Below are 14140 nucleotides of genomic sequence, written 5' to 3'. Positions count from 1 at the left end.
CGGGTTCTGCGCTAACAGTACAGAGCCTGCTTAGGATGCCCCCCCCCCCCCTCTCTCTCTCTGCTCTGCCCCTGCTCACATATGCACTCTCCTTCTCAAATAAACATTAAAAAAATTTTTTTTAATAAAAATTCTATTCTTAAATCAGAAATATAATCGTAAATAATTTATACCCCTCAAGCTCACTGGAAGTGTGGGAGGACATTTGCCCTGCCCAGCAGTCAGCAGATCAAGAGCTGGTTTAAGAACCAAAGCAAATGGTACTCTTGCCTTGGTATTCAGAAGGGCCTAGAAAGGCCTATTACTATATCTCATTTATTCGTAGCCATTTTTAGGATGTGAAGAAAATTTCCTACATATAGCACTTCTCCTTCTAGTAAGAAGATAATTTCCTTGATAAGAGACTCTATTATACCTCCACTGTATCCCGTACCTCAGTGGTGCCTCTCACGGTCCTAAACATACAGACCAGATGGCTACTGAATTCAGTTGCTACCATCAGAAATGACAAGATGGCGGCATTAAATGCAAGACAGGACAAACGTCCTGTTGTCCAGAAATGTTCCAATGGTTTCCATGCAGACACCTTGTTCAGAGACTGTGTTAGTTCACAGCCTCAAGAAGCCTCTAAGAACCAAACTTGCTCTGTCTCACACCATTTAGCACCTGATTCCATCCTGACCTGGATAATCCTCTAATTGCTTCACATGAAAGTTATGTTTTCCTAACAAGGTACTGAGTTTCTCAAGGACAGGGCCCTCGTATCACTTACCAGACAGAAGAGTTTTATTTAGATACACAGGTGTTTCATAAATACTTGGTCACTTTGGGGATGCCTGGGTGGCTCAGTCGGTCATTGAGAGTCTGACTTCAGCTCAGGTTATGATCTTGTTCGTGGGTTCAACACCCGCATTGTGCTCACTGTTGTCAGTGTGGAGCCCACTTCAGATCCTCTATCCCCACCTCTCTCTATCCCTCCCCCACTCATGCTCGCTCACACGCTCTCTCTCTCTCTCTCTCTCAAAAATAAACAAACATTTAAAATACATACATACTAGGTAACATGGACCCAAAATGTCTTCTCACCAAAAACGGTTCCAGGTGGAAGCAGAGTTTGAATCGACTCCACGACACTAAGGCCAACCTGAAGAGGATGTTTGGCACACAGCAGGTGCTCAATAAGCAGCTGTTAAATTTAGCAGGCCATATCTAGATAATTCCAAACTTCTCAAAAAAGAGTCAAATCAAAGCAAACCCTCCCGGCACAAGATGAAGAGTTGAATTTCTACCGAACACACAGTCACTCCTTTGGTTCTACGGCTTGCCACCTTATAAGAATGTTTTCCTAAGGTCATTTAGAAGGAAAAGGCCACACTTGCACTAAGGAACAGTTTGAGGTCACCTTTTCTCCTCTTCAAGTTGGTTGAGAAGCTCCACCTTCTCCCTGTCAGCAGCCTCCACCATCGTTCGCAGCTGGTCCATCTTGGCCTCCAATTCCAGGACATGCTGAGAAAGACAAGGGTGTCAGTGAGTGGCCTCCCTCGGACCCAGACACAGGCCCAGGGATGCCTCCAAAGAGCTACCGCTAAGTGGTACCATTGTGGGCGGGTATGACTCTAAAACCTTTTCACAGTGAAATGCTTTCTATAATCTTAAATAGGTTACTTCTCGGCCGCATTCCTGGAAACTAGATGATGAAAAACCACACCATTAAAGCAAAAGAGGGCAATGGTACAACAACGCTCATCTTTTTTACGGCTGAAACGCATACAGAAGGTCATCTACAAAACAGGAGTTGCAATCGTTGGTAAGGTCCCAGTAAACAAGTTCCCCTGACACAGGCCAAGAGGCCTGGATGTAAAGACCGAAGGACTACGGTAGACTCAAGAAGAACAAAACTGCATCTTTATGAAGATACAAAGTGGGACCCCAGGTCACAGCTTCAAACAAGCCCAGCAAAGACATTTCTACTCATTTCCAGTGCTCCCAAGACTAGCTCCCTGGCTCCAAGCACGAGGTACGCTGCTCAGCCTCCTCCCTCAACTTAGAAAGCTCCACCATCTCCACAAGATCAGCTTAGAACCCATCACCATCTCCGAAACAAGGTCAGCACCAGACTTCACCTGGTCGTGTCCGTCCCGGGCCAGAGCTAGCTCCTGCTCTATTTCCCCCACGTGGCTCGTGGCCTTGGCCACCTCCGCCCTCTCTAGATCCCGTTCAGCCAGCAGCTGCTCAATGTGCTGCTGCTTCTCCTTCAGGGCCTCCTGGAGGGCAGTGGTGCCGGAGATCTTCCTGGCGTAACGGGAGGAGGTTTCAGTCAACTGCAAAGGAAAGTTAAAGAAGTGAAGGGCGATGATGCTATCGGGGATGCAAGGAGGGCACGAGGCATGCATGGCAGGCGTCTCCTCAGCAAAGCGAAGGTGCTGCCCCTGCTCCCAAGCTTGCCAATTATTAGGAGAAGCTTTTCATCAAGGAAGCAAGACAGCGTGCGCCTCCTGACTGTAAATTTCACAAACAACACATCAATGTGAGAAGTCATGGAACAATCAGAAAGATGTTTAGAAGGAGAATAAGTGGCTCACGTCAAAGGTACCCTGAGCTCAGCTGACAGGGCCTTGTGGGAATCTAGAACAATTCCACAAACCCATTTAACAAGCTTCTGTTACCACCTGAGCTTCATTAGTAGTTTTCTTCTTCTTGTGACGTTTTGGTCAGTCTTTTGCTCCTCAGACTTGAGGTCGAGACTTTCCAACTTTCTCTAACTACCATTAAGTAACCAAGAGGTCACCCTTGGAGCCAAAAACCGTCCTCTTATTGATTAAACAGTTGGATTTTGTCAGGATTTTCTTCATCTTTCTTTCAAAATGAAAGGCACAGATAAAAAAGAATGAAATCTTGCCATTTGCAACAATGTGGATGGATCTAGAGAGTATAATGCTAAGAGAAATAAGTCAGAGAAAGACAAATACCATATGATTTCACTCATATGTGGAATTTAAGAAACAAAACAAACGAGCAAAGGGAAGAAAACGAGAGAGACAAACCAAGAAACAGACTCTTAAGAGAACAAACTGATGGTTACCAGGGGGGAGGGGGGAATGGGGGAAATAGGTGATGTGATGGGGATTAAGGAGGGCACTTGTGATGAGCACCAGGTGTTGGATGGAAGTGTTGAATCACTAAATTGTATACTTGAAATTAATTAATTTAATTTTTAATTAAATTTCATTTATTAATTTAAATAAAAACTTTTTTAAACAAATGAAAGGCACAGTAGATCTCACCCAGGAATCCAGAACTTGAAGACCTGAATCCCAATCACCAGAGGGATTTATGAATATCAGACGAAGAGGAAAACTCTATCTGCCTTAAAAAGTGCATGTGTATGGGGTGAGTGTGCATGTGTGTGGGCAAGTCCACGCGTAAGAGAAAGGGAGACAGAGGACATGCAGAGGGAGGAAAAAGAGGGAAAGAGAATCTGTGGAGAAAGAGGAGGAGGGGATGGGAGGAGCGGTAAGGGGATTGGAGAGGGAAGGGGAGGAGACAGAAAATAAGGCAGAGCAGAAATGCGGAGGGGGGAGGGGTGGAGAAAGAAAGCCGCCCGGGGCCTCTGTTACTCTGTGCTGTTCCTCCACACTGAGGCTAATCGTTCAGATAAAAACAGAGAAAACAACCTCCCATTATGGCAAGGGATAATGTGTGCAAGTTGAACAGCATTCTTCCAAGTGAGGCTCCAGGGGCTGGGAGGGAGTTCAGGAAAGGCCTCATCCCTTGGCAAGCATTTGTCCAAGGCCGTGGACTTAGAGATCAGATCGCTGGATCTGGATCAAGTCAGCCCTGACTTCATCTCCTGCAATCAAAGCCTTGTTTGCCACTCGAATGCTCTTCATGCATCTATCTGAGCCCTCGTCCAGGAGGCAGACAGAATGAGCATCTGTCATTAATAGTTAGACAGTTTGGGGCTTGACTGGATTCCTTTACTCTTAGAGTTTCTATTTCTGCTTATTTCTATTTTGTGAAATTTCTTGAATTACATAAACATACTGGGGCAGGGGGGGAGTGTTCTTTTAACCATCTGACCTTGACTTTCCAATTTCATTATATGGTTAAAATTATACTTTCTCGGTACTAACTTTTCTTCCTGGGTAAAGTAGATCTGAGGTTCCCTGCACAGAGATAACCCAGGGTGCTGCAGCCAAGTCACTGGGCGCTGTGGAAGATTTTCAAATTTCAAGGGAAACACAGCACCACCGGTTGGACACCATGCAAACTACCAGCTTGGGGCAATGGAGTTTGAGGCAACTGGACTATATTCCTTTCGATAACATTGTGCCTTCCCAAAGCTAGGCCTTGGTTGCTGCCATGACAAAAAGCCAATACTGTGCAAATCAGTGACACAATGTGTCAGAGGAAACGAAGGTGGCAGTTTTCAGTAAGACTCCAAGGTTTGACAAGCATGTACAGTGCCCAAGAGGACCATACAACCTAACACTAAGCTTCATTATTTACGAATTAACTAAAAATCCTTTTTTCTCGGGGCGCCTGGGTGGCTTGGCCGGTTAAGCGTCGGACTTCGGCTCAGGTCATGATCTCACGGTCCGTGAGTTCAAGCCCCACATCGGGCTCTGTGCTGACAGCTCAGAGCCCGGAGCCTGTTCATGCTCTGTCTCTCTCTGTCTCAAAAATAAATAAACGTTAAAAAAAAAAAAATTTTTTTTTAAATCCTTTTTTCTCTCAGTTAATGTGTATCATTCTTTTTGAACAACTACTAACTTGCTAGAACATAAATATTAACTTGTTTGTCCTTAGCTGCTTCATAAACAGAATTGCTATTTCTTTCCGCCTGGGGACCCTATGAAAAAATAATTCTTAAGGGGCTGGGAAATCAGAGCATTTGGGCACCTCTGTGCTCAGTACTTCGGAGGATTCTACATTCAAGAATCATTAGACCTTTCCATACATATGCATGGGATTATTCTGGGGAGATATATTTCTAGGAAGTCACTTTTTCTGTATTTTTGGCATATTCTTTTATGGTGATTTTTGGTTTAGAAACTACAGCCACCCTCCATAAAGATATACAAAAACAAGCTGTTTTACAAGACAAGACGACTCCTTTCTCTCTTGTCACTTTTCTTCACTGAGTGAGGTGAACTAAGAACGATCAGGACTGGTCTGAAAAGAGGAGAGGTTGGGAGGGAGCAGGGAGAGCTCGGCTGTCTTCCAAAGAAATGGACACTTACAAATACAACGTAATAAAAGTGACTCAAGAAAGAATTCCTAATCCAGAGAAGACACTTGCATGGACTTGTTCCTGGATTAGCAAAGTAGACTACATGTCCATGTGAGTTTGCTGAACGATGCTCTGTCCAAAGAGGGGTGGCTTCACCTCTATGTCATTGTTCTTATCAAGCTTTTCTTGTAAAAGTCCATTTGTAATTTTTCTCTTGAAGATGTAGACTTTCTTTTCATATGTGAAATGAAATAGTCCAAGCAGGTATTTATTTTACCTAAATTTAAGAGAAAGTCCAGCTGGCTGGCAGAGGAGCACTCCTCCCCCACCCCACACTAGAAGGAAAGAATCCTCCCCCGTTCTCTTCCCAAGGACTGTGGACAGTGGAAGAGAAGGCAAAACGAGACCGCAGGCCAGCAGCCTTACTTCCGATCACACCATTTAACATTCTCCCTTCTGTCTGTAGTTTACGGTCATTAACACAGAGATCCAGAATTCAGTCTGCAGCGCAGTCTTATGCTGCCATTACAAATCTAAACAGTGTTTGCCTCACTTCAAGTAAATAAATTTACTGGCAGGAGACAAGACAAGAAGTCATTGTTCTGACCCTAATAAAACACTGTATTAACAAACAGAATGAGCCGCCACTGCCCATTTTAATTCTCATCATTCTATTTTTACTGACCTAATGGGAAAAAGGTGGAGAGAGGAAGCGGAAGGGAGAGGAAGAGATGGAGAGAGGAGACACAGCGTGGCACTTCCTAGCATCCTTGCAAGTTCTGCTCGTTCTGCCGTGTGTCCTCTGGCGCAAGACAGGAACATCCCACACACTAACCGCTCTCGGTGGGTTAGACTGTATTAACACGCTACCTAAATTCTAAGAACACGCCTTTTCTCAGAATACTTTAGTTCCTTCAAATTGTTTCAAGTCAGAGAGACCTAAGTTGTTGAGGAAAACAATCCCTCCCTTTTTCCTGTCATTCTTGTGCCCAAAATAATTTCAGAGAAAATCACCCCATATGTTAGACTCAACAGTAGTTACTACAGACTCACCAAGAACTAGATACATCTTAGAGCCTCAAGAACCTGGAAGCAGAGTTCAAACCCCTATTTCAAAATCTGTCTTCCTGCTAAAGCTTTGTTTTATGACATCTGGAACGGACCTCCAACAAGCTACAACTAACACTCAGTACAAGGCAAGTTAATAGCTCCTAAAGCAAAGCAGGTCCACCAGCAGCAGGCATTTATCGTGCCTGGAAGGGAGAGACATGCAGTGAGGACGGGGAGGCTTACTAATCCAGTACGGCTGGGTTTGCTGCTCACGGAGGAGGCCACTGAGCTCATGGAGCTGAGAGACGAGGCGGAAGGGCTGCGCTTCAGGCTGGCGGGCGTGGTCGCCATCACTCGCCTCACGGCGGCAGCCTTGGCTTTGGCCGGTGTCGTGGAAGGGAAACCAATCTTGGTTACTTTGTGGACAGGAGCAAACAGGCCATATTTGGGTTGGCACTGAAAATACCTTTAGGGAATAACAATAAAAGCAGTGACCAAAAAGACTTAATTGCAAGAAATAACAACTATAAGCAAAAGCATAGTTTTCTGGTCATAACTCATGACTGGTTTGCTGTGAATTCTACCAGAAAGCTGGGGTGATCAACCAGCATGTAGCATTCACATGTATGTAGGCTGATAACCTCCAGGATGTTTTAGAAAACACACTAAAAAATAACAATATGATACACAGAGACAGAATTACTGATCTGTTACTAAAGATCTACTAAAGTACAAGGGAATAAATAGATCTGCTATCTGATAAACCTGTAACAGAGGGGTTCAAACTATGATGTGTCAATCTAGGTTCATTAGTTGTAACAAACGTACCATCGGGTGGCAGGACGTTGATAGCTGGGGAGGCTGTGCACGTTGGGAGCAGGGGACATATGGGAACTCTGTACCTTCCTCTCAATTTTGCTATGAAACTAAAACTACTCTAAAAAAAATAAATAAATTGAATGCTTGTTCAGAATTTACTCAGATGCATTACATACTACTAAAAGAAACAGTTAAAAGAATGTCTCCAATTCTGGTGGGGGGAAAAAAATCAGTAAATGAGCCTTAAGAAATAAAAGTGCAGCTCTTGGTGAGATCTGCTTGAGCGTTTCTATGTGCAAGAGGGAGGCAAGATTCCAACTCCAAACAAACCTGGTTCCAGCAACAGCCCCATCGTTCTTCCCAAGAGGCTCATCCAACTCCACACCACACCATTCCCCCTTGGCAAAGTCTGTCTCCCCAAGAAACCGGACTACGCCAGCCTTGGTGCCACCAACCTGGAAAAAGAGAATGTAAAAATAAAGAGGTGAACACAATTCTACAGCTTAATCCTTTGCAGCTGCAACTGACAATTAAGTACAGAACTCTCCACCATTACCCTTGATGGCTTCTTCTCTCTGCCTTCTCTTCAGCTTTTAAAGAGCTTTCTCCAAACACTGGTAAAGTTTACCTGAATGATTTATATTACGAGAGTGATCTGATATGTCCCAGTAATGAAATAGCCTAAATAATATATAGTCATTGGGCTCTCCACCAAATTAATTTGTCCCTTCATTAAAAATACTTTATTATTCCAGAGGGATTTTCCAGCTTCAAAATAAGTATTTGGGAGGAACCTGGGTGGCCGAGTTCATTGAGCAACTGACTTCGACTCAGGTCATGATATCACGGTTCGTGGGTTTGAGCCCCACCACAGGATCTCTGCTGTCAGCACACAGCCCGTTTTGGATTTGTCCCCCTCTCTCTGCCCCTCCCCCACTCGCACGGTCTTGAAAATAAACATTAAAAAAATAAGCATTTGCTACAAAAATAAAATTGGCACATCATTAAGGGAAAACAAAATTCATCTATACTCCTACACTGTGACAGCTGCTGTGTCTGTATTCTCATCCTTCCTTTACATCTTTATCCACGGAAAACAAGACACATCCATATTAAGGACGGATACACATCTACACGCATTTGCTTTTGGCCTAAGTATATGCTGCATGAAAATGTGAATTCTTTAAAATAATTTAACTCTACAGATATTTTCTACTGTAAGGCTGTTTCCTCATGACTATTAAGATTACTATTCTTCACATTTTGTTTGACATGAACTGCTCAAAGCTGTCAGTCTTCTTTAATGTGTAACTCTGTCCCAGCCGTTTGATGTACTATGCGAACATTATTTCCAAAATTACCAACCACCATTTATGAATTATTCCTTCCTTTTCCATTACTTTTCTACTTCAAATACTCATTTTGCCACAATCTCTCAGGGGCACACAAGCACGCACTGATGCGCGTGAGTCTTTCTACAGCTTTGAAAGTTCAGGATTTGTGCTGCTGCCACAGCATCACAATTACTGCTGCTTTATAATCTGTGTCACATCTGCTAGCGCTGTTTTCCCTTGCTACTCTTCAGATTGACTTTCCTTTTTTTAATTTTCTTACTTTGTTCTAGGCTTCCTTTATCTTAATTGCTTCTTTAGAAATTGCCTCTGTTACAGAGAGGAGTCACTGCAGGAACTTAAGAACATTACAAGAAAGAAAATAAATGTTTTGCCTGTATTCTCAACACCCCGAGACAGACCCTGCTGTTCTGGTTCACTCCCCCCACCACACTGCAGCGGGCTAGGATCCCACAACACGGAGGCACCGCGATAGGCACTTTCCTCACTTTTTGTTTGAGCTGTTCACCTTTTTCCTATTGATTGGGGGAAAAAAAAAAAAAAAACCTTTATACATAACAAACTGAAATTAATTCTCGAATAAGCAATGCATTCTCATGGTTCCAAAAATTCTAAAAGAAATATGCATGGGAACGTCGGGGTGGCTCAGTGGGTTCAATGTCCGACTTCAGCTTGGGTCATGATCTCACAGCTCGTGAGCTTGAGCCCTGCATCGAACTTTTTTTTGTTTCTTTTTTAGAGCAGTTTTATAAGTGAAGAGCCTCCTTTGGAGTCTCCATCACCCTCACTCTCTACCCCTCCCCCGCTCACACTCTCTCTCTCAAAAATAAACAAACATTAAAAATACACATGGAGGGGGAGTCTCCCTTACTGAACTCTTGTCCACAGCTGCCCCACTCCTACTACATGGGAAGCATGGTTACTGACGAGCAATGCCTCCTTCCTCCTGGCATCTGTACTTGCAGATGAAAGCACATGTTGACGTATGTTCTTTTTCCTCCCTTTTATTTTTACACAAAAGCTAGCATTCTACATGCACTGCGCTGCACCATGCAGAATGCAGAGCACTTCCTTCTGTTTGCAACTGCGGTCACTCCACTGTGTGGATGTGTTCCAGTTTATTCAATCAGCCCCTACTGATAGTTAAGTAGGTTTAGTCAATTTAATACATTTAAAAATAAAGAATTTTGACTAATTCTAAAACAAGTTATATTAACTTGGGACAGTAATTTATTACCGATCTGAAAAAGGAACCAGCTTTGGGGCGCCTGGGTGGCTCAGTCAGTTAAGTGTCAGACTTCGGCTCGGGTCACGATCTCATGGTTTGTGGGTTCGAGCCCCGCTTCGGGCTCTGTGCTGACAGTTCAGAGCCTGGAGCCTGCTTCGGATTCTGTGTCTCCTTCTCTCTCTGCCCCTCCCCAACATGTGCTCTGTCTCTCTATGTCTCTCAATAAATAAATGTAAAAAAAAATAAATAAATAAAATTAAAAAAGGAACCAGCTTTTAGGGTTTTTTTTTTTCCTTTTCTTTCTTGATGTTCTCTGTTTTCTTGAATTCACATTTTATCTTTACTATTTCCTTTTTCCTACTTCCTTTTTGTTTATTGTTCTTTCCTTCCTAGTTTCTTTTTTTTAGTGTTATTTTTATTTACTTTTATTATTTTTCTAATGTATATTTTTGAAAGAGAGAGAGACAGAGTGTGAACAGGTGAGGGGCAGAGAGAGAGGGAGACACAGAATCTGAAGCAGGCTCCAGGCTCTGAGCTGTCAGTACAGAGCCTGAGAAGGAGCTCGAACCCACAAACTGTGAGATCATGACCTGAGCTAAAGTCAGATGTTTAACCGACTGAGCCACCCAGGTGCCCCTGTTATTTTTTTTAAGTAAGCTCTAGGCCCAACATGGGGCTTCAACTCACAACCCAGAGATCAAAAGTCACATGCTCTATGGACTGAGCCAGTCAGGCGCCCCGCCTTCCTAGTTTCTTAAGACCAATACTACATTTATTTTTTGTCTTGCTTTTTAATACTAAAGGCATTTGTTTCTAATTTTCTCTGCATATAGCTTTCTAGGAGTTTGGGATGGCAGATTTTTTTTCAGCTTTAACCCTTTGTTGAAGATGGAAAAAACATTAAAGCCTCAAGCCTATGTAGTTTTTAAAGTTTATTTATTGAGAGAGAGAGAGAGAGAGAGAGAGAGAGAGAGAGAGCGCGCACACGTGCAACGGGGGAAAAGGCAGAGAGAGACAGAGACTTCCAAGCAGGCTTTGTGCTGTCAGCCCAGAGCCCAATGTGGGGCTTGATCCCACAACTGTGAGACCATGACCTGAGCCAAAATCAAGAGTCAGACGCTCAACTGACTAAGCCACCCAGGTGCCCCTCGAGACTATGTACTTTTCCTCTGAAAGAAAAACTTTCAGAGACACTGAAACTGATTTAAAGAACTAAGGGAGACGGTTTAAGGCACTTCAGGCAGGAAGGGCATGTGAAGGGTGACAGAGGGCAGGCAGCGCCAGGACATTACAGAAGCATCCTGGTGTCATGACAGGTATCAACGAGGCAAGACAGAGATGGAGAAAACTCCACACAGGAGCCCTGTTGTATCTGGCCCTGCAACCCGCAATGCCCAGCACAGCACGGCGGACCCTCAGAAAAACATTTGCAGAATAAATGGAAGGTGACCGTCTCCACTGGAGCCTACACAGAAAACGCCACTTTTCCACATAAACTGACCAAAGGAACAAGATCTCCTGTGGCTGAGGTTGAATGTGACATCTCAGAAGTGAGTAAAGAAAGAAATATGCTGACACACGGCAAGGGCTCTGAAGTTGGACAGATTCAAATGCCAGCTCTATTAACTGGTCAGGTTGCTTAATTTCTAAATCTCAGTTTCCTCATAAGTAAAGTGGTGATGACTTTAGGGCTGTTGTGAGGGTCAAGTAAACCAACTCACATAAAATTGCTCAGAGCGGTGTCTGACCGTGTAAGGCTCCAAGAGATGCTAACAGCGAGTCTCTGCCCGTGCGAACCGGAATACTAGTTCTCCATCTGGCACTTTGACTTTATGATACTCTTACTGGTATTCGCGGAACCTACAAATAGTCACCTACATAAAGCTGACCTCAGTGTTCTCCACCCTCCTAGATCACATCACTCCGAGCTGCCATCTACCCAGCATCACATGAACAGGACACAGGTCATGAAAGATGATACAATCTCATCAGATAATCTGTTGAATTCTTTGGGGGTGAGTCTAAATTTACTGTCATGACAATCATTTTTCTAAGAGGCGTCAAGCAGGCTGTGGTCAGTAAATAACCCAAGCAAACCACAGGCTTCATTTGGAAGATTAAAAAAAAAAAAAAAAAAAAAAGCCACAGGGGTACCTAGGTGACTCAATCCGTTAAGTGTCTAACTTCAGCTCAGGTCATGATCGTGAGTTTGAGCCCCATGTCGGGCTCTGTGCTGACAGCTCAGAGCCTGGAGCCTGCTTCGGATTCTGGGTCTCCCTCTCTCTCTCTGCTCCTTCCCCCCACTCGTGCTCTCTCAAGAATAAATAAACATTATAAAATATATATACCACAAACAGGCAGGCGCTGCTGTGGACTCGGCACCAGGCTTTGTCTGTCTGCTGGTGTAGGCCACTGTGGTGTTTAAGGACAGCCCATGGAAGAATCACATGAACAGGTGGTGATTAAGGACACTGAGCAGGCACGGACATGTTTGCATTTCCAACAGCTACCCTGCTGGACTGTCATGGAAGATGTATCCAGAATGTAGCACTTTTTAATGTGATGATAGAAGCCCCAACCACAAATATGATCACTCTGATGCCACAGGATCCTCAAGCTACGATTTCCAGAATTTTTTAAGAGAGAAGCTAGAACAAAATGCCCAGATTCTAAGACACTACAGGAAAGATTCGCCAGGAGTAAGACAGATGGTCTATGAAGGTCAGGAATGTGGAGAATCCTTCAGGCACAAAGGAGTTAGTCTAACCTTGCACGAGAGAATCCACACTGGTCAAAGCCCCTTTGAGTGTACCCACTGTGGAAAAAGTTTCACGGCCAACAGTAATCACAGGAGAGAAGCCCTATCAGTGCAAGGAGTGTGAGAAAAGCTTTAGTCAACGAGGTAGTCTGGCCGTTCATGAAAGACTCTACACCGGACAGAAACCCTATGAGTGTGCTATTTGTCAGAGAAGCTTCAGGAATCAAAATCACCTTGCTGTTCATAGAAAAAAGTTCACAGTGGTGAAAAGCCTTCAATCAGAAAGGAAGCTTATGGGCACCTGGGTGGCTCAGTCAGTGAAGCGTCTGACTTCAGTTGAAGTCATGATCTCACGGTTCTTGAGTTCAAGTCCCGCATCGGGCTCCCTGCTGTCAGCACAGAGCCTGCTTCAAATCCTCTGTCCCTCCTCTCTCTCTGCCCCGCCCCTGCTGGCGTGCTCGCTCGTTCTCTCTCTCTCTCTTTCTCCCTCCCTCTTTCTTAAAAATAAATAAACATTTTTAAAAAATTAAAGGCTCTGTTCTTTAAAAAATAAAAAAGTAAGGAAGCTGAATTAAGCTTAACTGACCACCTCAAAGTCTGCACAAGCCTGAAACCCTATGCCTGTACACAGTGCAGAAGTTTCCACACCAGGAAGAATTGTATCCCACATGGCAAAATCCACACAGGACAGACACCCTACTGTGTGGCCAGTGTGGGAAAAGCTTCACTCAGAGAGGCACTCTGGCTGTGCACCAGCAAAGCTGCTCATGAAGACTCACCCTCTGACCACTCTCTTCAAAGAGGAAGTTCTCTTTATGAGTGAAAAGTCCAAAATCCTCAGATCAAGCAACCTATCCAATTCTATGGAATGAATGGACACTCTTTCAGAAAGATCATCATTGGATAAGGCAAACTGGCTTTTTTCCTTTCCCCCAAATGAGTATGAAAAATAAATGTCTTATTTATTATTAAAAAAAAAAGAAAATTAAATTTAAAAAAATTTAAACACCACAAATAGCACATAAGCAACTATTTCTCTAAAGGCAGGTAGTAAAATATACATTTACCCTGAAGAAAAAAATACCATACCACAAACTTTGTTTGAAATGGATGACTACTGGTTCCTACAATGAGCGGTTTTTTATTTTTTTCTCCCACCAAACCTCAAACTCTTGACTCCTATGACAGACCATATACTTTCCCTCTTCTTGTAAAAGATCATCAGTAGTTGCTCAAAATATCTTCAACAGAGACCGGAAGTCATTCATTCATTCAAATCCTTTTCTACTTAATCATTCTATAGTCAGATTTTTTTTAAGTATTTAAATATGATTTTATAGGGGTGCCTGGGTGGCTCAGTCAGTTGAACATCTGCCTCTTGATTTCAGCTCAGGTCATGATGCCAAGGTCATGGGATCAAGCCCCATGTCAGGCTCTGAGCTAACAGCACAGGGCCTACTTGGGATTCTCTCTCTCTCCTTCTGCCCCTTCCCCCTGCTCATGCCTTCTCTCTTGAAAATAAAAAAGCAAAACAAAACAAACACATGACTTTATGAAGTTAGTTTTACTTCTCAAGTGTTCCAGAGAATCCACAGTATTTTAGTATATGCGGTTACATTAGATATAAGACACAATTTTCAAATCTATGTTTTAGAGACAGATATCAGGATTTTTAGAGAAAACAAATTTTTAATATAAAT

The 14140-nt window shown here is 43.4% G+C and overlaps 1 protein-coding gene across 18 annotated transcripts in view; it reads right to left on the bottom strand.

The window, feature by feature from the left end:
- CLIP1 (CAP-Gly domain containing linker protein 1) overlaps positions 1 to 14140 on the bottom strand; it is a 125622-nt gene that overhangs the window by 59661 nt on the left and 51821 nt on the right. For 17 of the 18 annotated variants that reach the window (XR_007145779.1, XM_047827530.1, XM_047827529.1 and 14 more), the window contains exons 4-7: positions 7433 to 7557; positions 6527 to 6749; positions 2124 to 2321; positions 1403 to 1506 (exon numbers count right to left, since the gene is read on the bottom strand). Coding sequence is in view for 17 of the 18 variants with exons in the window: in XM_047827530.1 (XP_047683486.1) it covers positions 1403 to 1506; positions 2124 to 2321; positions 6527 to 6749; positions 7433 to 7557 (650 nt within the window). In the remaining variant the exon portion in view is untranslated. The remainder of the gene's footprint in view (positions 1 to 1402; positions 1507 to 2123; positions 2322 to 6526; positions 6750 to 7432; positions 7558 to 14140) is intronic. The other variant, XM_047827525.1, reaches the window with a different exon arrangement.

The sequence above is a fragment of the Prionailurus viverrinus genome, chromosome D3 (assembly GCF_022837055.1).
Source record: "Prionailurus viverrinus isolate Anna chromosome D3, UM_Priviv_1.0, whole genome shotgun sequence".
In the NCBI taxonomy this organism is placed as follows: domain Eukaryota; kingdom Metazoa; phylum Chordata; class Mammalia; order Carnivora; family Felidae; genus Prionailurus; species Prionailurus viverrinus.
Note: the sequence above shows the minus strand (reverse complement) of the source record. Positions and strands in the feature narration are given on the sequence as shown.